A 24643-nucleotide genomic window follows, 5' to 3' on the forward strand; every position below is an offset into this window, starting at 1 on the left:
GGAGAAAGAAGGAGGATCCCTCTCACCAGGTGTTACTCACACCCTCTTTCCAGCCCCTCAGTCCTTTTCTGGAGCCTTCCGGTGGGAATAGAACACAACCTTCTCACAGCCTTTGAGAACCCTGGGAAGACCCTCAACGTGACAGTCGTGTCTGACTCTTTGCGACCCCATGGACTGTGGCCCGCCAGGCTCCTCTGTCCATGGGATTCTCCAGGCAAGAATACTGGAGTGGGTTGCTATGCCCTCCTCCAAGGAATCTTCCCCACCCGGGGATTGAATCCTGGTCTCCTGCATTGCAAATGGATTCTTTACCAGCTGAGCCACCAGGGAAGCCCCCAATATTACAAAGGGAAATAATATCCTGGTTTGGAGACCCCAGGGTCTCTGTGTCATGCTGACAGACCCCAGACTAGAACACAGCAGAGGCGGACACTGGGGGGTGGGTGGGCCTCTCAGTTGACTTGTCACCATCAGCCTTGCTATTGAAAGTGTGCCCCACAGTCCAGTATGGTCAGCATCACCTGAGAGCTTGTTAGATGCAGACTCCCATGTCCACCCCACACCTGCTGAGTCAGGCTCTGAATTTTAATAGGATCTGCAGACCCTCCCTGTGCATAGACATTTGGGAGAGGCTGCTCCCACCCCACATTCTGGAGTCTCAGCCACGCTGGACAACCATGTAACCTCTGCGGCTGTTGAAGCAGCTTTTCTTAGGTGCCTCCTGGGGGTTCAAAGTCTTCATGAAGCTCCACAGGTGATTCCCATGCACCGTGGGGATAATGTCCCTGTGACAAGAGTTTCTGATGCACCTCCTCCCCACCCCTCAGGCTCCTGCTCTGAAGGGGAAAGCCAGAAGGGGAAGATGAGAGTGGAGACTGTGGAAGCGGGGAGGTTGACTGTGCACCCCCCAAATGAGACCTATGGGGGAACGCCCAGGACACTGAGCCCCAGGCTGGTGCTCTCTCCACCAATGGGGGAAATTGTGTACGTGTGTGCGTGTTTAGGGTGAGAAGTCAAACTGCAAAAGGCAGAAACAGCAGCGGTTCGCAGGCAAATGAAATGTAACAGAAAGGGAAGAACGAAGAAGAGAGAAGGCAGGCGGGAATGAGAGGGGAGGGGAGAGTGTGGGCTCTGGGCAGAGACCCCGCCCCGTGGGACTGGCCACGTGACTCAGCGAAGTGCTCCTGCCCCGGGGCAGGCCCAGCACAGAGGGGGAAGGACAGCTGAGCTCACACAACAGACTACAGAGCTTGTGAGCTTGGAGCAGAAGTTCTCCTCACAGAGGGACACAGCAGACAGCAGGCACCATGGGGAGCCCCTCAGGCCCTTCCCGCAGACGGTGCATCCCCTGGAACAGGCTCCTGCTGGCAGGTGAGACAGGACAATTTTCAGGGAGTGGGCAGAGACAGTTTTCAGAGAGAACAAGAGACTGGGTGGGGTCTCTGGGGGAGACAGGGCTCTGAGAGGGGACAGAGGGCTTCTGTTCAGATCTGAGGGCAGAGGACAGGGGAGCAGGGGATGGTGGGGGGCTCAGCCACAGGAGACTCTCCATGAACTAGAGCTGGTGAGGGGCGGGAAGACTCAACTGCTGTAGGTTTTATCAGTTATTCTTCACTGAGCAGTAATTGTTGAAGACTGATGACGATAATAATAATTTATGTCGGGGTGTCACTACAGAAAAACACTGAACTGGAACACTAAATACTGTCCTTACCCGGCACTCTTAGAAACTGACAAATAAAAACCAGGCTGTGGAATTCCTGGGAACTCTCCTTCCTTCATCCCCAGGTACTAATGTCTGGAGCCTGGTCCTGGCCCTGGGTTTCAAGCAGCATCAGACAAGCCCCTCCCCTCACGGAGTCCACGCTCTGTGGGGAGGAAGACAGACAAGCAGAGAGATCGAGAGCGTGCTGGCAGGTGCTGCAGGCGTCACGCAGGAAAGGGAGCGGGGAAGGGTCAGCAAGTGAGCACGGAGGGTCTTTACAGCAGCTGGTCAGGAGGAGGGGCATCTTCCAACAGGCCCTGAGTGTGAGCAGGTGTGTGAGGGCAGCAAGGGAGTGAGCTAGGCAGACAGCAGGGGAAACAGGAAAAAATGAGCCCAGAGGGGCTGAAGTGATGGGGCTGATGCTGCTGACCTTGAACCACACACACACATACATGCACACACACACGTGCACACACACCCACACTAAGGCTGAGGGATGAAGAGACCTGCTCAGGACCCGGGGCACCATTTCCCCATCCCCCACACAGGTCACAATATTAACTGGTTTCTCTCTCTTCCCTCCTAGTCTCACTCTTAACTTTCTGGACCCCGCCCACCACTGCCCAGCCCACTATTGAAACGGTGCCCCCCCTTGCTGCAGAAGGTTCGGATGTTCTTCTGCTTGCCCACAACGTGACAAAGAATCCTCTAGGCTATTCCTGGTACAGAGGAGAAAGGGTAGACAACAGCCAGCTAATCGCATCATATAGGGTAGCCACTAATTTAACTACCAAAGGGCCTGCACACAGTGGACGGGAGACACTTTACCCCAACGGAACCCTGCTGATCCAGAGCGTCACCCAGAAAGACACAGGATCCTACATGCTGCTCGTTACAAAGGATGATTTACAGACAGAAGAACCAACTGGACACGTCCACGTACTCCGTGAGTGCTTCCTCTCTGCCCTCGGGGTGTTGGGTGAGGTGCATTCTGCTCACACTGGCAGGACTGACCGACCCGGATGGCGCCTCCGTCTCCCTCTGCATTATGTCCCGTGTTGGGGTTTGAACATTTAGTGCAGAGTGCACACTATCGAGACAAACTCCAAAGGGTCCGAATTCCACTCAGGGGATCTGGACCCTACAGACACTGCAGAGAGGAGGACGGTCTGATGGGAGGGACTCAGCAGAGGGAAAGCACTCTCAGTCCAGCCCCCCTGGCTCCCTCCCTGCGACCATGACCCTGAGGAAGACCCTGCAGGACCAGCAGGGCCCTGGCCTGAGGGATCCTCATAGAGAAGCTCAGGCCCACGGGGAAGCCCCTCCCAGACACCGTCCCAGGGTCCCGGCTCCAGCGACCATGGGGAACCTGTGCCGCTGGTGGGTGCTGGCCTCCCAGGCGGGGCTGACTGGGGTGGATGATTCCCCAGATCCCTGAGGCCAAGGTTTCTCAGCAGGTCACCAGCCAGGGCTCTGCCCCAAGAGCCGCATCTGAGCAGGGGTAGAGTCCAGTGCTTCCCCTGAGACTCAGCATGGAGAGCAGGCTAGGCTGGGTCCCCACGCCGTTAGCTGACCCCCTGGGGGTCAGAGGAGACTCCAGAGGAAGGTCAACGTCCCCAAGAAGGACCAGAGGAGAGAAGACGCTCCCGGCAGCTCCTCATCCCACAGCGGGCAGCCCAGAGAGCCCTCTCCTGTGGACGCAAATAATAGGAGAGGCAGGGTTTTCTTTTAAAAAAAAATATTTATTTATTTATTTATTAGGCTGCATCGGGTCTTCATTACATCATACAGGATCTTTCGTTGTGGTTTGTGGGCTTTGTTGCTCCACTTAGTTACTCTGAGGCCTGTGGGATCTTAGTTCCGAAACCAGTGGAACCCACATCTCTAGCATGGCAGGGCAGATTCTTAACCACTGGACTACCAGGAAGTCCCTAGACACAGTTTCTATGTCCAGCTTTAGACCAGCTAATAATTAATGATTTAAGGTTAATACACAGACAACATGGTGCTCCTGACACCATTTACCATTTATTCTGTTTTACTGAAGACAAGCTCAGTAAAACACAGGGAGCTATAGTCAGTGAATCAGAGTCACACAGACCATGAGAGGCCAGTCGGGGGAAATATGTGTGGAAGGGTCGGGCCAACATCACAGCCCCACCCTCTCCTCCCTCCCAGGGGCCTTATTCTAGGAACTCAGAAACCAAGTGTTGGTTCAGATCCTTTCTTCTTGGGCATCATCAACTAGAGGGAGATTCTAGTGTGAAAAGTCAAGGGAAATGGACAATTCATCCCGTTTACTCTGGAACTAGAGCTTCCCAGGTGGCCTCTAGTGGTAAAGAACCCACCTGCCAATACAGGAGATGTAAGAGACACGGGTTCAATCACGGGGTCAGGAAAATGCCCTGGAAGAGGGTATGGCAACCCAGTCCAGTATTCTTGCAAATTACCTGCATCAACAATCAAATCAGTGACAGGAATGTCCAGGCCTCCCCTCCTTAGTTAGCCGATGGACAAGCTCCTTGCGCTGAGTGAAGCAGAGATCATTTACTTGCTGGTTACTGGAGGTGCTGGGTGTCACTCCCACTGGAGTGAAATGGAAAGGACTCAGTTCCTCACTCCCCAGTCTATACCTGCAGCCAGCGCAGGGCCTGACAGGCAACAGGCTCTCCGTGTCTCTTTGGGGAGGGAAGGGCGGAAGGAATAAGGACGGATGAATGATCTGTGATCTCTTCAGGCGCTGGAATCTGGATGCAGAGTCCTAGGAGGCTCTGGCCATGCCTGCGCCTGTCTCTCCAGGGAGGGGAGCCGTGTTTCATCCTCTGACCACCTGCCCCTAAAGCGCACTGGGAGCCGAGTCTCATGGTGACTGTGGGGCTGCTCCGCCGTGGGAGGGTTTCCAGGGGTTGGGAGCAGGGGTCCTGCTTCTGGGCAGTGGTGGGGCTCTTGGACCTCTGGATGTTTGAAGTCACTTGAAACCCCTGCTTTGAAGTCGCTTGTAAACGGACATTTCTCACTCTCTGCTCTTTCCATGTCTTTTACCTTCCTCCTTCATTTCAGCCGGGACTGGCCCTGCTCTGCACAGCACCCCGCCCTTAGATTCGTGCGTGCACTCTCAGTCACGTTTGACTGTTTGCTCCTCTGTCCATGGAATTTTCCAGATAAGAACACTGGAGCCAGTTGCCATTTCCTTCAGGGAATCTTCCCAACTCGAGGGCCAAACTCACGTCTCTTGCATCTCCTGCATTGGCAGGCAGGTTCTTTCCCAGCTGAGCCGCTGAGGAAGCCCCTGAACCCCACGCTTGTTCATTCACTTAGTCATGTCTGACTCTTTGCAACCTTGTCTGACTCTTTGCAACCTTATGGCCTGTGGAAGCTCACAAGGCTCTTCTGTCCATAGAATTTTTTCAGGCAAGAATACTGGCAAGTGAAAGTGAAAGTGTTAGTTGCTCAGTCATATCTGACTCTTGTGACCTGATGGGCTGTAGCCTGCCAGGTTCCTCTGTCCGTGGAACTCTCCAGGCAAGAATACTGGAGCAGGTTGCCATTTCCTTCTCCAGGGAATCTTCCCGAACTCATGTTTCTCACGTTTCCTGCATTGGCAGACAGGTTCTTTACCAGCTGAGCCACTGGGGAAGCACCCCCACCCCAAACCCTTAAGCCTTCCACAAATATTTCCCCAAATAACTGACTGCCCTGTTCCCATCCTGGCTTGTGGCCAGGCACAACCCTCCCCCAGGCGATAGTAAAGGACTCAGAAATCTGGGAGCAGCAGCCTCTGTGGGGCTCCAACATAAGCCACTTTCCCCAGGTCACCAGGAGAATGAGCTTCAGCTTTGCCTTGGTCCAGGGGTCTTTCCCCCCATGGTGCCAGCCAGTGGAATCACGCCACGTGACAAGGATATGTAGCCCCCCTCACTGATCTATTCCCTAACATGACTCAAGCAGGAAACCAAAGGCAGAAAGACAGGTCTGCAGTCCCCAGGGGCTCACGGGCTCACTTCACCTCTTTGACTTGTGACTCACAACCTTGTCCTGATGTGACCCTCCCGTTCCTCTCAGGGGTTCCCGAGACCTTCCCAGGATGGGACTGACACACCTGTGCCATCTGGTTGCTTTACTGCCTACTTCATCGCCCATGTGTCCTCAAGATGTCACCTTTATCATAGGGTGGGATGTCCTCCGACGATGAGGGGCCCGAGCCACTGTCTTTTCACTTAGCCTTTGCCCAGTTCAGACAAATTTGATCAAACACTTAGTTGTGTTTTCTGAGGCAGAAAAAAAAAAAAAAAGCATGCCACACGCCTGTGGTGGGCCCCCTTCCCATTTGCCTAATTTGCTGTGGAAACTGGTGAGAGGGACCTCTTCCTCTAACTTTATTAATAGAACACGTATCATTTCTGGGCTTCCTTGCTGGCTCCGACAGTAAAGAATCTGCCTACGATACAGGAGACCTGGGTTTAGCCCCCCGGTTGGGAAGGTCCCCTGGAGGAGGGCATGGCAACCCACTCCAGTGTTTTTGCCTAGAGAATCCCATGGACAGAGGAGCCTGGGGGGCTGCAGTCCATGGGATTGCAAAGAGTCGGACAAGACTGAACAACTGAGCACATTATCATTTCTGCTCATTTAGATCATTCCTCCCTTTTATAAAACAGAGACTCAGACTTGCCCTCTGATTCATTCTGTCCTCTTTTTCTTTAAACTTTAATGTCCATTTATTTATGTATTTGTGGCTCTGCTGGGTCTTCACTGCTGCACACGAGCTTTCTCTAGCTGCAGGGAGTGGGGGCTATGCTTCGTTGCAGTACACAGGCTTCTCACTGTGGCGGCTTCTCTTGTTGCGGGGCATGGGCTCTAGGGTGCATGGGCCTCAGTGGTTGCAGCACCCAGGTACTAGAGGCCAGGCTCAGTAGTTGTGGAGCACGGGCTTAGTTGCCCCATGGCATGTGGGATCTTCCCGTATCAGGGATCAAACCCATGTCTCCTGCACTGGCAGGCGGATTCTTTACCACTGAGCCACCAGGGACATCCCCGTGTGTTATTTCTGCTCCAACACCCAGTTCCAGGCTGTGCTGCCCAGTCTTCTTGGGGTTTAAGGACTAGGGGAAGGCCCATTGTTACCCATCTCTAGGAAACCTTGGGAATTGAGGAGACGGTGAAGACATGTCTCCATCAGGCAATGTAGGTCTGTGCAGCTTGAAGGGACTCAGGACCTGCACAGTCCAGGTGAGCACCCCAGGGCCAGGCAGGCAGTCACCTGGTCAGTGAAAAACTAAAAGAGGAAGCAAGTGGTCCCAGACTCGCAGGCCTGGGACTCTGCTATCAAACTCTAATACTTGACTGATACTTGGGGAAGTCTGTGCTTCTTCCAGACATAAGAGCAGATGGCTTCACACTCTCTGAGCTCAGATGTTCATGCATTTGTCTCGTGATACACAGACCTGCCTTATTCTTTAAGGGCTCAGTCTGGCTGAGAGGAGAAAGATGGCAACCCTGATTGAAAATGCTTTTAGAGGAACCCAGTATATAAAAGGGCCAATGTTCTCTCTGTTATCTGCACAGCGGTGCTACCCAGACCCGTCATCACCAGCAACAACTCCAACCCCTGGGAGCACCAGGACACTGTGGTGTTAACATGTGGACCTGAGACCCAGAACACCTCCTACATGTGGTGGATCAACAATCAGAGCCTCCCCAACAGCACCAGGCTGGAACTGTCCGAGGACAAAAGGACTCTCACTGTGTTCAATGTGACAAGGAATGACACAGGACCCTATGTATGCGAAGCCTGGAACCCAGTGAGTGTCAGCCGCAGTGACCCATTCACCCTGAATGTCCTCTGTGAGTAACCTCTGTTCCTACGTGGTCCAGGCCTCCTGGCTGAATCTACAGTGCCAGAAGCCAGGCCGTACCCATCCCTCTCAGGTCCAAGTGCATGGACCCTCACCTTTGGACACCCAGGCTGGCCATGACTTCCTGGCCCAGGCAAGCCCAGGCAGGCCCAGCCTTGAGCCAAGACTGGGAGGGGATGGACTGCTCTGTCTTGAGAGGCTCAGGGTCACCAGCCTGTGATGGGAGAAACAGGTTAATGTCTCAGATTCAGGATGAGTGAAAATGAAGGGGTAGTTATTGTTGGGAAACTGTAAAACAAGACTGTCCCTGGCTGAGAGATATTTAACTCTTCTACACAGTCCAGGAAGACTGAGTTGGGCCATTAGAAATTATGTAACAGAAAGTGAATGCCTCCCCCACTTTATGGAAAGTCCCCTTGGCCCCAGAGATACACAGAGCTGGTGGGCCTGCCTTCACGGAAGTGTAAATAAAGAATGGGACTTGATTTTTTTTTTAACTGGAGGATAATTGCTTTACAATGTTGTGCCGGTTTCTGCCATACAACGATGTGCATTGGCCGTTAGTATACATAAGGTCCCCTCTTTCTTCGGTCTCCCTACCAACCCCCATCCCCCACCCAGGTTGTCACAGAGCACCAGGCTGAGCTCCCTGTTTTATACAGCAACTTCCCACTAGCTAGCTATTTTACATATTGGGGACTGAATTTTTTTCAATTTATGTATTTTTATTTACTTATTTGGCTGCACTGGGTCTTAGTTGCGGCATGTGAGATCTTCTAGTTGTGGCACGAAAACTCTTAGTTTCAGGATGTGGGATCTAGTTCCCGGACCAAGGATCAAACCCGGGCCCCTTGCATTGGGAGTGTGATGTCTTAGCCACTGGACCACCAGGGAAGTCCCTGAATTTTTTTATAGTCAAAGAAAACTGTGGGAAAAAGTCAAGGAAAGTTAATTAAAAAAAAAAAAAAACTCCACTCGATGATGAGGATGTTAGACATATGGGCTGAGAAGAGGGTCCCGGTGCTGATCCTACAGAGATGTCCAGGGAGACCGGTCAGGGGTCGTCCCAGGGTACCTGGGAGTCAGAGAGGAGGCACAGTCCTCTCCTTACAGATCATCAATGAAGAGCGACTCCATACCTTGATCATAGACTCAGGGCCATCCTCTGGGTCACCTTTACAGAGGTCACTGGGGCCCGGGGCTGGCTGAGATCTCTGAGAGGGAGCAAGGCCCAGGCCCCTGACCCACTCTCAGCAGTCACCCCTGTCTCTCCACAGACCCAGTGGCACAGCCCTCCCTCCAAGCCAGCAACACCACAGTCATAGAACATGAGGGCCCCGTGGTCCTGACCTGCCTCACAGATGAGACTGGGATTTCCATACGCTGGTTCTTCAAAGGCCGGAGTCTCCTCCTTGCACAGAGGATGACACTGTCCTCAGACAACAGCACCCTCACCATAAACCCCGTCAGCAGACAGGACGCCGGGGATTATCAGTGTGAGGTCTCCAACAGGGGCAACTCCAGCAGAAGCGACCCCCTCAGCCTGCATGTGAAATGTAAGTGACCATTTGCTTTATGCTATATCTTTCTGGGCAGATCATTCTAACAATCATGCGCAAAATGGAGAGAGGTCACGGTGGGCAGAATATCAAATGAGACCACTACAGATCTTCTGAGATGGCTCAGTGGTAAAGAATCCGCCTGCAATGCAGGAGATGAAGGTTCGATCCCTGGGTCGGGAAGATCCCCTGGAGGAGGAAATGGCAACCCACTCCAGTATTCTTGCCTGGGAAATCCCATGGACAGAGGAGCCTGTCGGACTACAGCCCATGGGGTTGCAAAGGGTCAGACACAACTGAGCAACTGAATACACGCACATAGTAAACAGGTGGCAGAATGAAAAACAGCTCAATCTCTAAATCAAATACAGTTTCTTCTCCTGGGTTTAGCATTTTAGTGTAACTTTCACAAGATTCGTTGTATTTTTTTTCTCCTGTTACCATTTTTTTAACATGCTGCTACTGCTGCTAAGTCGCTTCAGTCGTGTCCGACTCTGTGCGACCCCATAGATGGCAGCCCACCAGGCTCCTCCGTCCCTGGGATTCTCCAGGCAAGAACACTGGAGTGGGTTGCCATTTCCTTCTCCATTTTTAATGTTAAAAGTACATAAAATATATAATTTTAGCCATTTTTAAGACTGCAGCTCAGTAGCATTAAGTACATTCACATTGCCACTATCCATTTAGAACTTTTTCATCTTATTAAAAACTCTGTACTCCTTAAACAATAACTTCTAGAAGTCCCCCACCTCAAACCCTGGCCAACACCATTCTACTTTCTTTGTCTCTATGAATTTGATTATGATACTTATTTTGTATAAGTGGAATCATGTTATAGCTCAGTTGCTCAGTCATGTCCAGCTCTTTGCAACCTCGTGGACTGTAGCATACCAGGCTTCCCTGTCCTTCACCATCTCCCAGAGATTGCTTAAACTCATGTCCATTGAGTTCGATGATGCCATCCATCCATTTCATCCTCTGTCATCCCCTTCTCCTCCTGCCCTCCTCCCAGCATCAGGGTCTTTTCCAGTGAGTTGGCTCTTTGCATCAGATGGCCAAAGTAGTGGAACCATATATTATAATTATCTCTTTGCATCTGATTTATTTCACTTATTAGCATTATGTCTTCAACGTCCCATCCATATTATAGCATATATCTGAATGTCATTCCTTTGAAAGGCTGAAGTATATTCCCTTGTATGTATATACAACATTTTATCATTCATAAGTTGATTGTCTTTTAAACTGCTTCCCCCTTTTGGCTGTTGTGAATATGCTACCATGAATGGGTGTATAAGTATCTGTTCAGTCACTGCTTTTGCTCTTTTTTATTTTGGCTGCACTGGGTCTTAATTGCAGCATGCGGGCTCTTCTTTGTGGTGTGCAGGCTTTCTTTAGTTGCAGCGCGATGGCCTCTCTTGCTGTGGCACATGGATTCTCCTGTTGTGGCACACGGGCTTAGCTGCTCTGAAGCATCTGGGACCTTAGTTCCCTGACCAAGGATTGAACCCATGTCCCCTGCATTAGAAGGTAGATTCTTAACCACTGGAGCACCAGGGAAGTTCCTGCTTTCAATCTTTTGGGCACACAACCAGAAGTGGAGTCACTGGATCAAATGGCAGTTGTTTGTCCAACTGTTTGATGAACGGCCATGTAGTTTTCCACGGTGGTTGTACCATTTGCATTCTCACCAGCAATGCACAAGTTTCCATTTTTACACATCCTTGCAAACACTTCTTGTTTCTGTTTGCTTTTTTTTTTTTCCCATAACCATTCTAAAGGGTAAGAAGTGATATCTCACTGTGGTTTCGATTTGCATTCCCCTAATTACTGGTGGTTAGGGTTAGACCAGGAGCTGACTGTGGCTCAGATCATGAACTCGTTATTGCCAAATTCAGACTTAAATTGAAGAAAGTAGGGAAAACCACTAGATCATTCAGGTATGACCTAAATCAAATCCCTTATGATTATACAGTGGAAGGGAGAAATAGATTTAAGGGCCTAGATCTGATAGACAGAGTGCCTGATGAACTATGGACTGAGGTTCGTGACATTGTACAGGAGAAAGGGATCAAGACCATCCCCATGCAAAAGAAATGCAAAAAAGCAAAATGGCTGTCTGGGGAGGCCTTACAAATAGCTGTGAAAAGAAGAGAAGAGAAAAGCAAAGGAGAAAAGGAAAGATATAAGCATCTGAATGCAGAGTTTCAAAGAACAGCAAGAAGAGATAAGAAAGCCTCCCTCAGCGATCAGTGCAAAGAAATAGAGGAAAACAACAGAATGGGAAAGACTAGAAATCTCTTCAAGAAAATTAGAGATACCAAGGGAACATTTCATGCAAAGATGGGCTGGATAAAGGACAGAAATGGTATGGACCTAACAGAAGCAGAAGATATTAAGAAGAGATGGTAAGAATGCACAGAAGAACTGTACAAAAAAGATCTTCACGACCCAGATAATCACGATGGTGTGATCACTGACCTAGAGCCAGACATCCTGGAATGTGAAGTCAAGTGGGCCTTAGAAAACATCACTACGAACAAAGCTAGTGGAGGTGATGGAATTCCAGTTGAGCCATTTCAAATCCTGAAAGATGCTGCTGCTAAAGTGCTGCACTCAATATGCCAGCAAATCTGGAAAACTCAGCAGTGGCCACAGGACTGGAAAAGGTCAGTTTTCATTCCAATCCCAAAGAAAGGCAATGCCAAAGAATGCTCAAACTATCACACAATTACACTCATCTCACACGCTAGTAAAAGTAATGCTCAAAATTCTCCAAGCCAGGCTTCAGCAATATGTGAACCATGAACTTCCAGATGTTCAAGCTGGTTTTAGGAAAGGCCGAGGAACCAGAGATCAAATTGCCAACATCTGCTGGATCATGGAAAAAGCAAGAGAGTTCCAGAAAAACATCTATTTCTGCCTTATTGACTATGCCAAAGTCTTTGACTGTGTGGATCACAATAAACTGTGGAAAATTCTGAAAGAGATGGGAATACCAGACCACCTGATCTGCCTCTTGAGAAATTTGTATGCAGATCAGGAAGACAGTTAGAAGTGGACATGGAACAACAGACTGGTTCCAAATAGGAAAAGAAGTACGTCAAGGCTGTATATTGTCACCCTGCTTATTTAACTTATATGCAGAATACATCATGAGAAACGCTGGAGTGGAAGAAACACAAGCTGGAATCAAGATTGCCAGGAGAAATATCAATAACCTCAGATATGCAGATGACACCACCCTTATGGCAGAAAGTGAAGAGGAACTCAAAAGCATCTTGATGAAAGTGAAAGTGGAGAGTGAAAAAGTTGGCTTAAAGCTCAACATTCAGAAAACGAAGATCATGGCATCCGGTCCCATCACTTCATGGGAAATAGATGGGGAAACAGTGGAAACAGTGTCAGACTTTACTTTTCTGGGCTCCAAAATCACTACAGATGGTGACTGCAGCCATGAAATTAAAAGACACTTACTCCTTGGAAGGAAAGTTATGACCAACCTAGATAACATATTCAAAAGCAGAGACATTACCTTGCCAACAAAGGTTCGTCTAGTCAAGGCTATGGTTTTTCCTGTGGTCATGTATGGATGTGAGAGTTGGACTGTGAAGAAGGCTGAGCGCTGAAGAATTGATGCTTTTGAACTGTGGTGTTGGAGAAGACTCTTGAGAGTCCCTTGGACTGCAAGGAGATTCCACCAGTCCATTCTGAAGGAGATCAGCCCTGGGATTTCTTTGGAAGGAATGATGCTAAAGCTGAAACTCCAGTACTTTGGCCACCCCATGGGAAGAGCTGACTCATTGGAAAAGACTCTGATGCTGGGAGGGATTGGGGGCAGGAGGAGAAGGGGATGACAGAGGATGAGATGGCTGGATGGCATCACTGACTTGATGGATGTGAGTGGGTGAACTCCGGGAGTTGGTGATGGACAGGGAGGCCTGGCGTGCTGGGATTCATGGGGTCGCAAAAAGTCGGACACGACTGAGCGACTGAACTGAACTGAACTGAATTACTGGTGGGGCTTCCCTGGTGGTTCACAGGGTAAAGCGTCTACCTGCAATGCGGGAGACCCGATTTCAATCCCTGGGTCGGGAAGATCCCCTGGAGAAGGAAATGGCAACCCACTCCAGTATTCTTGCCTGGAGAATCCCATGGACAGAGGATCCTGGTAGGCTACAGTCTATGGGGTCGCAAAGAGTCGGTGTTGAGCATCTTTTCATGTGCTTATTGGCCGTTTGTCTGTTTTTGTTTTTTTAATTTATTGGAGTATATTTTACAATGCCGTGTCAGTTTCAGGTGTATAATAAAGTGATTCAGTTTTACATATACATATATACATTCTTTTTCAGACTCTTTAGCCATATAGATTATTACAGAATATTAAGTAGAGCTCCCCATGCTATAGAGTAGGTCCTTGTTGGTTATCTATTTTATATATAGTAGTATGTATAGTGTTCTTGCCTGGAGAATACCAGGGACGGGGGAGCCTGGTGGGCTGCCATCTATGGGGTCGCACAGAGTCGGACACGACTGAAGCAACTTAGCAGTAGCAGCAGCAGTATCTATATGTTAACCCCATGCTCCTCATTTATTCCCACACACACACATTTCCCCTTTGGTAACTATAAGTTTGTCTTCTAAATATGTTGAGTCTGTTTGAGTTTTGTAAATTAGTTCATTTGTATCACTTTTTACAATTAGATTCCATTTATGAGTGATCAGATCAGATCAGTCGCTCAGTCGTGTCCGACTCTTTGCGACCCCATGAATCACAGCACGCCAGGCCTCCCTGTCCATCACCAACTCCTGGAGTTTTTGAATATTTTATTGTATGTAAAAGCAACTGATCTTTACATGTTAATTTAGTATCCTTCAACTTGGATGAATTTGTTTATTAGTTCTAACAGTTTTCTGGGAAATCTTTATCATTTTCTACATATAAGGTCATGTCATCGCCAAACAGAAATAATTTTATTCTTCTTTTGCAATTTGGATGTCTTTTAGTTCTTTTTCTTGCCTAATTGCTCTGGCTAGTATGTCCAATACTATTTTGAATAGAATTGGAAAAAGCAGGCATTGTTGTCATGCTCCTGATCTCAGAAAATAAATTTTCACTCTTTCACCATTTAGGATGATGTTAGCTGTGGGGTTTTTATATATGGCCTTTGTTACGTTGAGTTGGTTTCCTTTTTTTCCCAGTTTTGAGTGTTGTATCATAAAAGGTTAGTTTTTTGTCAAATGATTTTATTTATTTAACCTCCTTACTTTATATGTCTAGTCATATATTCTATTTCTTTATGATTACATCTTGGTAGCTCTCATGTTTCCAGGAATTTGTTCATTTCACAGAAGTTATCCAATGTGTTGGCATAGGATTATTCCTAGTACTCTTATACTTTATATTATTTTTGTAGAATTAGTAGTAATGATTCCACATTCATTTCTGATTTTAAAAATTTGAATCTTCTCTTTTTTTCTTAGTCAATCTAGTTAAAGATTTGTCAATTTTGTTAATCTTTTTGAAGAACAAAATACTGGTTTTACTGATTCTATCTACTGTTTCTCCATCCTCTAATTTATTTATCTCCATTCTAATTATAATTATTTCCTTCCTTCTGCTAGCTTTGGGTTTAGCTTTTTTTCTTGTCCCTTAAGTTGTAAATTTAGGTTGTTGATTTGAGATCTTTTTTTAATATAAGCATTTACAATTATAAATTCTTGCACAAGATTCTTAACTTCTCTGAGCCTCAGATTCCTCAAGTGAGAACTGCAATAAAAGAACCTTCTTTATGGCATTTTCCCACAGATTTAATGTAATATTCAACTAAACCCTTAGCAAAATACCCACACAGGGAAAATTTTCCAAAAACTTTAGCTGCTATAATTATTACTATTATCATTGTTGTTGCTGCTGTTTAGTTACTAAGTCCTGTCCAACTCTTTGAGGCCCCATGGACTATAGCTCGCCAGGCTCCACTGTCCCTGGGATTTCCCAGGCAAGAATACTGGAGTGGGTTGCCATTTCCTTCTCCAGGGGATCTTCTCGACTTCATTAGGCTATATAAAGTCAGGTCTTTCTAAGACTACTTGACTTTAGATCCACATCTCATTAGCCATATGGCTTTAGGTTTTCCACCACTGTAAATCTCAGATTTTCCATCTATAAAATGGAAATAATGTCTATCTGACAGGGTTATTATATGAAATGAGATATTTGGGAAATATATAGCACAGAGCCTGGTACAGAGTATATACATCATAACAATAGCTAACATTAGCATTAATTTTCAGTCTTGAGTTGAACAGTGAGGACCACTGAAGTAAAAAAGAAGAAAGAGACAAAAGGTGTTATATATTTGGGGAAGGAAAGCATAAAGATCCACAGGAACATGTTACTTACTAAATATGGAAGAGAGGAAACAGGGCGGCTGAGTACAAGGTTTCATGTCTAGTATGATAGTTTTCATTCCGTGAGATGCAGCCAAGATAGGATTAGACATCTAAAACATTCATTGCGGCAAATGCCTGTGAAGGAAAGTGAGGCAGGAGTGGAGGAGCCTGGGAGGGTCCTCAGACCAGGATGCAAGTGATCCTTAGGAAGGAGGAAGTTTCAGGCTGCAGTGCAGTTCTAAGAGAATATCTGCAAAGCTGGCAAGGAGCCCTTGAATTATAAGTCATCCATCACACAAAAAATTTATTTCTCACAGAATTGGGATTGAGTTCATATTCCTGCTGGAAACCTGTGTGAAGGATGGTCTCTGTGCAAAGGGGTAGTGAATTCAGAGGGCCTTCCATCAGTTAAGTCCCCACCATAAGACACCTCCTATGGCTCAGATGGTAAAGTATCTGCCTGCAATGTAGGAGACCTGGGTTCAATCCCTGGGTCAGGAAGATCCCCAGGTCGGGAAGATCCCCAGGAGAAAGAAATGGCAACCCACTCCAGTATTCTTGCCTGGGAAATCCCGTGGACAGAGGAGCCTGGCAGGCTACATGGGGTCACAATGAGTCAGACATGACTGAGGAACTAACACTTTCATAAGACACCTAACAGGTGCATATTCATGGCAGCCATACCTGGTACCCAGATAAAGATGTAACCATGAAAAGATGGGAAGTTATAACATACAAAAATAACCATCATCAGTCCTTCTTACATTTCCAAAGACTACAAAAATATGAGTGCAGAAAAGCCAGGTTGGAATTGAGGAACGTGGTCACTAACCTAGAAATACAATCAGAGAGGAAAAAAAATCACAAGGATATAGTCGGTTAGTCACCTCACAGCAACCTTCCACAGAAAGTTTATACCTTGAAGGAACAAGTAGAGACTATTTCATATTGAGTTATTTCCCAGAGCCTCTCCCACTGTAAAATAATGTCGCCTTCATTTGTTCATTCTTCTCTTTTCTTTCCACAACAGATAAATTGACACCAGAAAGCTCCTCTGACCTCTCAGCTGGTGCCATTGTCGGTATCGTGATTGGAGCCATGGCTGGGGTGGCTCTGATAGGAGCCCTGGTGTATTTTGTGTACGTCATAAGTACTAGAGGGTATGCCGCCTTTCCTCTTGTTCCACTTTCTCTGAGGCTGACTGCCCTGCTTGGGAGAGGGAAGGAGACTTCGTCTCTGTCTCTGGCCTAGGTCTGCTTCTCAGTCTTCCTGCTTCTCGGCACTGATTCTTATGGGTCTCCTCTTCCCTGGTCTTCATGTTTCCTGTACCCCCCTCTCTCTTGGACATGGCTATTCCCACCTCCATCTGGTTTAGAGGGGGCAGAGCCAATTGTGTTCCTCTGTCCCAGGCAGGGAAACCAAGGTCCAAGAAGGAAAACTAATGAGGACATGAAAGGAGGAGCAGGAGGAAGGGAGTCCTGTGCTCTGTCGACCACAAGAGCAGGAGGAGGGAGGGATAGGACTGGAAGAGAACCTAAGAAAAGCAGGAACAACCCAAGGCCTCCTGGGCAATAAATAAAGTGAGAAATAACCAGCATCTACCTACAAAAGGGAAAAGATGTCTGGGTAGAAATAGAAGCAGTTGAGATGAATGGCCGTAAATGTTCTGAAGAGCCAGTAAACCAGAGAGGAGTAAACATGAGAAGGGGCAATGGGTAGATCGAAGACAGAGGTCCTAGGAGGAAAGAGGACCAACCAAGGTAAAAATGAACATGGAGGAGCCCCAGGGAATCATGCCGACGTTGCGCTTCCTAATTCAAGGAGCAAAGATCCTGTGCCTGGGAATAGTAGTCACTGTGTCTGATATTTATTTAGGGCAAGTGACCAGCGCGATCTCACAGAGCACAAATCCTCAGATCACAACCACAGTAAGTAGAGCCACTCACTCAGTGAGAGCTGGTTTGTTCCACCACGTGCCCTGACCGACCAGGGAATCCCTACCTTCTGAAATATGAGAGGTGATCTCAGTCCCCACCCTCAGTCTGGCACAGGTCCTCACACCCTTCCTAGTCATGTAAGAGTCCCTGGAGACATGGCCCCTCTGAGGCCACAGAAGCCAGGCAGCCGTGAGATGGCCGAGCTTCCAGGAGCCCTTTCCTCATCCTGCCTCCTTCCCCCTCCTGCCTCTGTTATGGATGCGGGCATCTCCTACGTGAGACTTTCCCTGTCTCTGCTGCTCTGGGTGCTGTGGGCTTCAGCCCCTCCTGCCTCTGGAGCCTGCTGCCGAGACACACACCTGTGAGACACACCTGGGCAAAACTCAGGCCTTATGAACTGGCAGAAATCTTCAGAAGTGCACTGAGGCCTCCCCTCAACACCCCCACCCTGCCCCACCACCACCTCGGTCTAATGCACTGGGGTCTGGACCACAGACTGAGGGCGAAATCCTTAAGTCTTAACCATGGGCCCCCAACCCGCCCACCACCTGCCACCTCCTTCACTAGAAGTCACATCAGCTTAGGAACAGCCTGTTCTGAGGCCATAAGGCAACTCTGCATTTTCATGGGTTGATGACTTTCTTTCATTTCCCCAGGTCAAGGTCACTCTGACAGTTCACCTGGAAAGGTAAGCACAGCCAGTTTCACTGGCTCCTTTTCTCATGGAAATATCTCTGAGTAGAATGGGTTAGTCTCGTAGACACAAATGTGAAATCAAGTTTGGGTCAAAGTTCCTCACTGCAGCAACAAAGAAGCATTACTCCCACGAGTCCACCTCACTGGACTCCATCCTGGCTGGGACCATGGACTCAACCTCGTAGAGCGTCAGCTGAATCCTCTGTAAAATGGGTGTGCTGCCTACTTCACAGAGGAGGTCAAGGAATTAAAAGACATAACAAAGGTAAAGCACTCAGCACAGTGGCCAGAGCAAGAAAGGCACTAGATCATTCTCCCTCTTCTGCCTCCAGTCTGACTCTGCTCTTACTGACAAATGATCATTTCCAATCTTAGAGACCTGAGGTCTTGATTCCTTTACCTTCTAATACTTTTACTGAATTTTTCTCATCTTAATCTTCAACAGAATATACATATAAACTGAAAAATGCTTCAATCATAAGTATTAGGTTGACCAAAGTTTGTTCGAGTTTTTTCGTGAGATCTTATGGAAAAACCTGAATGAGCTTCTTGACCAACTTAATAATTTTAACAGTAAGTTTCCACAAGTTGTTCATATCTATGTAAACAGTATGTAAACTATGTAAAACTATGTAAACATTTTTTAAAAATCAACCCCCCTCAACACACACACACACACACACACACACACACACACACAACGCTCCAGTTACTTCCCTCCGAAGAGTAAGGACTATCTTCACTTCCAAGGCATTAGATTACTTTTACCTGATTATGAAAAACACACTGTGTACATGGGTCTGGCTTCTTTCATTCAAAATTGTTTTGCGAAGCGTAGCCTCTTCTCCTTTACCAAGATGGCGGCTCGTCCCTGTTTCGCCACAGTTCCTACCTTATGAGCTTGATTTCCTTACACTGATAGGAGAGGAACAGAAGCTGGCAGGCTGACAGAGGCGACCAAAAAAAAAAAAAAAAAATTGTTTTGCAAGATTCATTCATATGGTTGTGTGCCTTTATTGTCTATTTATTCTTATTGCGATGCCATCATATTCCATTGTAGAATTCCATAATCATAATGTTCTAATGATTATTCAATAGGATGTTACTAAGCAGAGAAAATAGGTAATAAAAGCCCTTTTCTGAAGCTAAAAGTTTCAAAGTGGTAAGAGCATGGGGTGCTGAGTCACCCTGGACAAGGTGAGGGTCTGGCCTATGATGGATGCTGATTTAACTGACTGCTGCTCATGCCTTTCAGGTTGATGAAGTTGAATATTCCTCCCTGAACTTCAATGCCCAGGAATTAAAAAATAAAGCAACTTCAGCCTCCCCATCTCCAACACATACAGAAACCATTTATTCAGAAGTGAAAAAACAGTAAAGGAACCTGTCCTGCTTGTTGCACTGTTGACTTACTCCAAGCTTGTCATCCCCATCGCCAGGAGATCCCTCTGCCCTCAGGGAAAATGAGAAGAGAGTCTTCCCCCGGCCCCTTCGACCCTTAATGAGGCTCCTCCAGGCTGCCTGGTCACAGCCCCTTCCTTCAGTGTCAGCAGCTGAAAAGGTACATCTATGAGGAGGTCTGTAGGAAACCAAAACTCCTTGGTCATTGAAATCTAGCAAAGCGGACCTTGGGAGAAAGTTGCCAGAACCTCTGCCCCTCCCCATTTGCTGACCTAGACCAGTTGTAAATTTGTGTATTCAGAACACGTTCATTCCTTCCCACCTCAGTCCTGTCCTACTGGAGTCTAACTTGAATTTGCCATAACCTGGAGAATTATGTCTTATCCACTGAAATGCCTGTGCCAGAAAAGAAGAGCAAGGAGAAGGAAAAGGAAGAGCTTCTGCACTCTCAAGCCCAGTGTGAACCCACCATTCACAGGAAGACACATACATGACCAGCTCTGAGCTGGGAAGTTCTACACCTTTGTCCACTTTCAGGGTTGTCTACCTGCAGGATCAGGGACTAAGCAACTTACTACTTAGCTAGAATACCATCTAAACCTTTGAAAGCATGCCTTCAGAGAACCCACTAGAAGTAACTAGAAAACAACTTCTCAGTGTTCATAAGTGTATCTTGATGGAAACTGCAAAAAAAAAAAAAAGCACATACTGTTTTAATAATGCTATGGGCTTTATTCAAGGCAATGCCCAGAGATTGAGGGGTCATCAGTTTATGGGGCAGTCAGCTCTTACCAGATACAATCTGCTGGGATTGGGGAAAGGACTCAGAAAATTACCCTGCAGAGATTATTTAAATAATGGTCAAAGAATGTACAATTTGGGGGTATTGGTTGTTTTTTCCCTTCCTTCTGAGACATTCTGCCATTTTAATTTTTGTAACTGCTTGTTTATGTGAAAGAAAATTATGTTTAATTTTCTGCATAAGCCAATCTGACCACTTTAGGGGGAAGAACCTACCAAAGCCCCTCATGTCCCTCTGGCCATGAGCTCCCCAAGCCTTTCGTGTCAGGGGCACAGCCAGAAATGGGTCTCACTCCATTTCTAGACATCTCAGGCCAGTCATCAACCCCCTTCTCTTCCGTGTTCCAGCCTGTGCCTGTTCAGTCCGTCTGCCCCGCTTACCTTCTCAGGACGCCTTCTTGAGAAGCAGGAGCGCCCTGAAGGGAGCACGGCCCCTTGCACTGTTAGCATTGTTTACAGTCCAGGAAGCCGCAGTGGTGCACATGCTCCTTAGGATATAAGCTGCAGATTATGATTCAGCCCTGGGTTTCTTGAAGAGCCTCTGGAATTCTTCTCCCATGGGGTGCATGGGACGCATAGAAAGGGAGGACAGGAGGAGGAGAGGTGCGCCTGCTCCCCACCAGCCTTCTGCACAGATGGGGCCTCCTTGGGCTGCCGAGAGAAAGGCTTTATTCCACCTTCATGATGGACCTCCTGCTGTGTGGAACTGGCCCGCCAGAGAAGGGTGGCTGGGAGCGCTCTGTACTCAGGTAACTCTTTCAGGCTTTCCTCACCTGACACAGACTGTGTACACCTCCCCTCATGCAAGCACTTCTGTGTAATTTAATTTTGCCTGGCTAAGGCCACTTCTGAATGATTTGTAAAAATTGCTCTATATTTATAATAAATATTGTATATCAGGTATCAACATGCTGCCTCGCAGTTGGTACTGCTTTCTGTATTGCCTTCTTTACAGGCAGAAGAAATAGAATTGCTCAACAGGGAGTCAGAGTGAGCCTGTTTCTAAGTCCAGAGGTATTTGATCCTGGGATCCGAGAGCTCGATAAATTCATGTGCACACCTGCTGAGAAACTGCGTCCACCTAGAGCCACAGGTCACTGCTGCAACCTGCCTGGAAGGACCTGCCTGTCCTCCTCTGAGGGGAGAAGGAGAGAAGATGATTTCATGAGTAAAAGGTCTGCTGGGCTCTTCACTAAGGACACACCGCACTGCCCACGCAGATGGCTCCAGTGCGTCCCACGCCTGATCCAGCGTTCACTCCCACAGTCTCCATGGGCTCAGGTGTATAGGAATCTCTCCAGCACGTCCCACCTTCTTGTTCCCTGTCCCTTTTTCTGCCCCTCAGAGAATCAGAGCTCTTCCAATCAGGATAACCTTCCTTTATTAATTCCACCAAGAATTAGCCTGTCTTCTCATTTCTCCTTCACTTCCAAGCAATTGGAACATGTGCTGTCTTTCCCCTCCTCACCCCCTGATTTCCCCTGGTCCTCTGCTGTGGTGCCTTGTTCCCAAGACCACTGGAAGCAGCACTAAAATCAGTACCCAGGGGGCTTCCCTGGCGGTAAAGAATCCACCTTCCACTGCAGGGGCCACTGGTTGATTCCCTGGTCCAAGAAGATCCCACATGCCATGGAGCAACTAAGTCCATCTGCCTCAACTACTGAGCCTGTGCTCTGCAACAAGAGAAGCGACCGCAATGAGAAGCCCACCCACCACAACTAGAGAGACAGCCCTCACTCTCCGCAACTAGAGAAAAGCCTGTGAAGCAATGAAGATCAGCCAAAAATAAGTAAATAAATACTTTATTATTTTTTTAATTGATGGCCTTGGACTTCCCAGGTGGTGCTAGTGGTATAAAGAACCCAACCACCAATGCAGGACATGTAAGAGACAAGGGTTCGATCCCTGGGTCAGGAAGATCCCCTGGAGGAGGACATGACAACCCACTCTGGTGTTCTTGCCTAGAGAATCCCATGGTCAGAGGAGCCTGGTGGGCTACTGTTCATAGGGTCCCAAAGAGGCAGACACGACTGAAGCGACTTGGTGCATATGCATGCATGCACTCAATGGTGTGAGAATTCGCCTTAGAGGGTAGAATCAACTACAAAGGTGCACATGAGGGCGCCTGGGGGTAATGGAAACATTCTACATCTCAATTCAGGTGATGATCACATGGGCGTGTACAGTTACCAAAAATCAAATTATATACTTAAGATCTGTGTGCTTGCTCATGGATTTTAATTTTATTTGAATTTTAAAAAATAAACAAAGGAGCAGTTTATTCAACCTATCAGGTACAAAGCATCTGTATTCATTTTCTACTTTTGCCACACTATGACAAATTTAGTGACTTAAAACAACACCCATTCTCTAGCTCACAAAATTCAGGTCCTTGAAGTTATAAGCCTGAGGTCCCCATCGCCCTAGTACAAACACTCTCAGCTCCTAGAGGACGGTCTCAGGTCCTAGGCATGAGGCTCCCTCTATCTCAGCAATGGAGAATATCCCTTAAATTCAATTCCTCTTTTTAAAAAGTTTGTATTTATCTGGCTGCACTGGGTCTTCATTGCTGTGGAGGCTTCTCTCTAGTTGCGCCAAGGGGGGCTACTCTCCAGTTGCAGTCCAGCTTCTCTTTTTGCAGAGCGCAGGCTCTAGAGCATTGGGGCCTCAGCAGTTGAGGTGCATAGGCTCAGTAGTTGCAGTTTCCTGGCTCTAGAGCACAGGTTCAACACTTGTGGCACACGGGTTTAGCTGCCCCACATGTGGGCATGTGGGATTTTCCCAGACCAAGGGTCAAACACGTGTCTCCTGGATTGGCAGGCAGATTCTTTAGCACTGAGTCACTAGGGAAGACCTTCTAATCCCTGTTATATTTCCGATTCTGAGACCAGCTAGGAAAAAGTTGTTTTTCAAAGTGCTCCTGTGATTACATTAAGCCCACTTAGATCACATCTCTTTTTGTTAAAGTCAACTGATGAGTAACCATATTTACTGTATGTCTGCAAAATCCCTTTTGCCATGTAACGTAACAATCACCCACACGATTACGCATCACATATTCACAGTCCAGGGATTAGGAGTAAGTCTTGAGGTTCCATCCTAGAATGTTGCCTACAACAGCATCATACGGAAGCTGTTCTTGTTCTCAGGGAGCTCCTTCAGGGTCTCTGTTCTATAGAAACAACAAAAAAAGCCAAATCTGTTGGGTCCAAAGTCAAGTTGATATTATAAGACACTGAAGACAAAAAACAGAGATAAGAAAGCAAGGGCCCCTTCTCTACTGCTGCTGCTAAGTCACTTCAGTCGTGTGCGACCCCATAGATGGCAGCCCACCAGGCTCCCCCGTCCCTGGCATTCTCCAGGCAAGAACACTGGAGTGGGTTGCCATTTCCTTCTCCAGTGCATGAAAGCGAAAAGTGAAAGTGAAGTCGCTCAGTCGTGTCCGACTCCCAGCGACCCCATGGACTGCAGCCTACAAGGCTCTTCCGCCCATGGGATTTTCCAGGCAAGAGTACTGGAGTGGGTTGCCATTGCCTTCTCCGAGCACCAAAGTTAACTCTTAGCTAAACTTATCAGAAACCAAAAGCCACCTCGACAAACCAACCAAAAGCGACAGTAAGGCTGCACTATATTCAACCATGAGATGTTACAGACTTCCGATGATTCATTCATTCATCATCATTTACTGAGGATTTACTATATGACAAGCACTAAGTCACTTGTGGATCACAATAAACTGTGGAAAATTCTGAAAGAGATGGGAATACCAAATCACCTGATCTGCCTCTTGAGAAATTTGTATGCAGGTCAGGAAGCAACAGTTAGAAGTGGACATGGAACAACAGACTGGCTCCAAATAGGAAAAGGAGTGCGTCAAGGCTGTATACTGTCACCCTGCTTATTTAACTTCTATGCAGAGTACATCATGAGAAACGCTGGGCTGGAAGAAGCACAAGCTGGAATCAAGATTGCTAGGAGAAATATCAATAACCTCAGATATGCAGATGACACCACCCTTATGGCAGAAAGTGAAGAGGAACTCAAAAGCCTCTTGATGAAAGTGAAAGAGGAGAGTGAAAAAGTTGGCTTAAAGCTCAACATTCAGAAAACGAAGATCATGGCATCCGGTCCCATCACTTCATGGGAAATAGATGGGGAAGCAGTGGAAACAGTGTCAGACTTTATTTTTTTGGGCTCCAAAATCACTGCAGGTGGTGACTGCAGCCATGAAATTAAAAGGCGCTTACTCCTTGGAAGGAAAGTTATGACCAACCTAGATAGCATATTCAAAAGCAGAGA

The 24643-nt window shown here is 47.4% G+C and overlaps 1 protein-coding gene across 20 annotated transcripts; it reads left to right on the plus strand.

Annotated features, from left to right (window-relative positions):
• Positions 1–1205: 1205 nt before the first annotated feature.
• Positions 1206–22634, plus strand: LOC147353914 (cell adhesion molecule CEACAM1-like). Of its 20 annotated transcripts, XR_015146103.1 has the most exons (11): positions 1206–1371; positions 1789–1917; positions 2292–2651; positions 7268–7546; positions 8835–9113; positions 16540–16669; positions 17385–17437; positions 18103–18134; positions 19398–21093; positions 21300–21625; positions 21931–22634. XR_015146103.1 is itself a non-coding variant. In XM_086352705.1 (9 exons), exons 1-9 carry the CDS (start codon positions 1308–1310, stop codon positions 19518–19520), a joined length of 1449 nt encoding a protein of 482 aa, XP_086208831.1. In that variant the 5' UTR covers positions 1206–1307; the 3' UTR covers positions 19521–21251. The 20 variants fall into 20 exon arrangements, 9 of the variants coding, with proteins under 9 accessions (XP_086208831.1, XP_086208832.1, XP_086208835.1 ...); XR_015146104.1 differs by lacking the exon at positions 17385–17437; XR_015146108.1 differs by lacking the exons at positions 21300–21625; positions 21931–22634 and having other exon boundaries at positions 7268–7503; positions 19398–21251.
• Positions 22635–24643: the final 2009 nt, after the last annotated feature.

Source organism: Bos grunniens, chromosome 18 (assembly GCF_055505025.1).
Source record: "Bos grunniens cultivar Pamir isolate PY7600 chromosome 18, Bosgru_T2T1.0, whole genome shotgun sequence".
NCBI lineage: Eukaryota > Metazoa > Chordata > Mammalia > Artiodactyla > Bovidae > Bos > Bos grunniens.

Coding starts and splice junctions, on each gene's coding strand:
- LOC147353914 (XM_086352705.1), top strand. CDS start 1,308: ATGGGGAGCCCCTCAGGCCCTTCCCGCAGACGGTGCATCCCCTGGAAC. Junction 2,652..7,267: donor TGGACACGTCCACGTACTCC/GTGAGTGCTTCC, acceptor TTATCTGCACAG/CGGTGCTACCCAGACCCGTC. Junction 18,135..19,397: donor CTGACAGTTCACCTGGAAAG/GTAAGCACAGCC, acceptor CATGCCTTTCAG/GTTGATGAAGTTGAATATTC.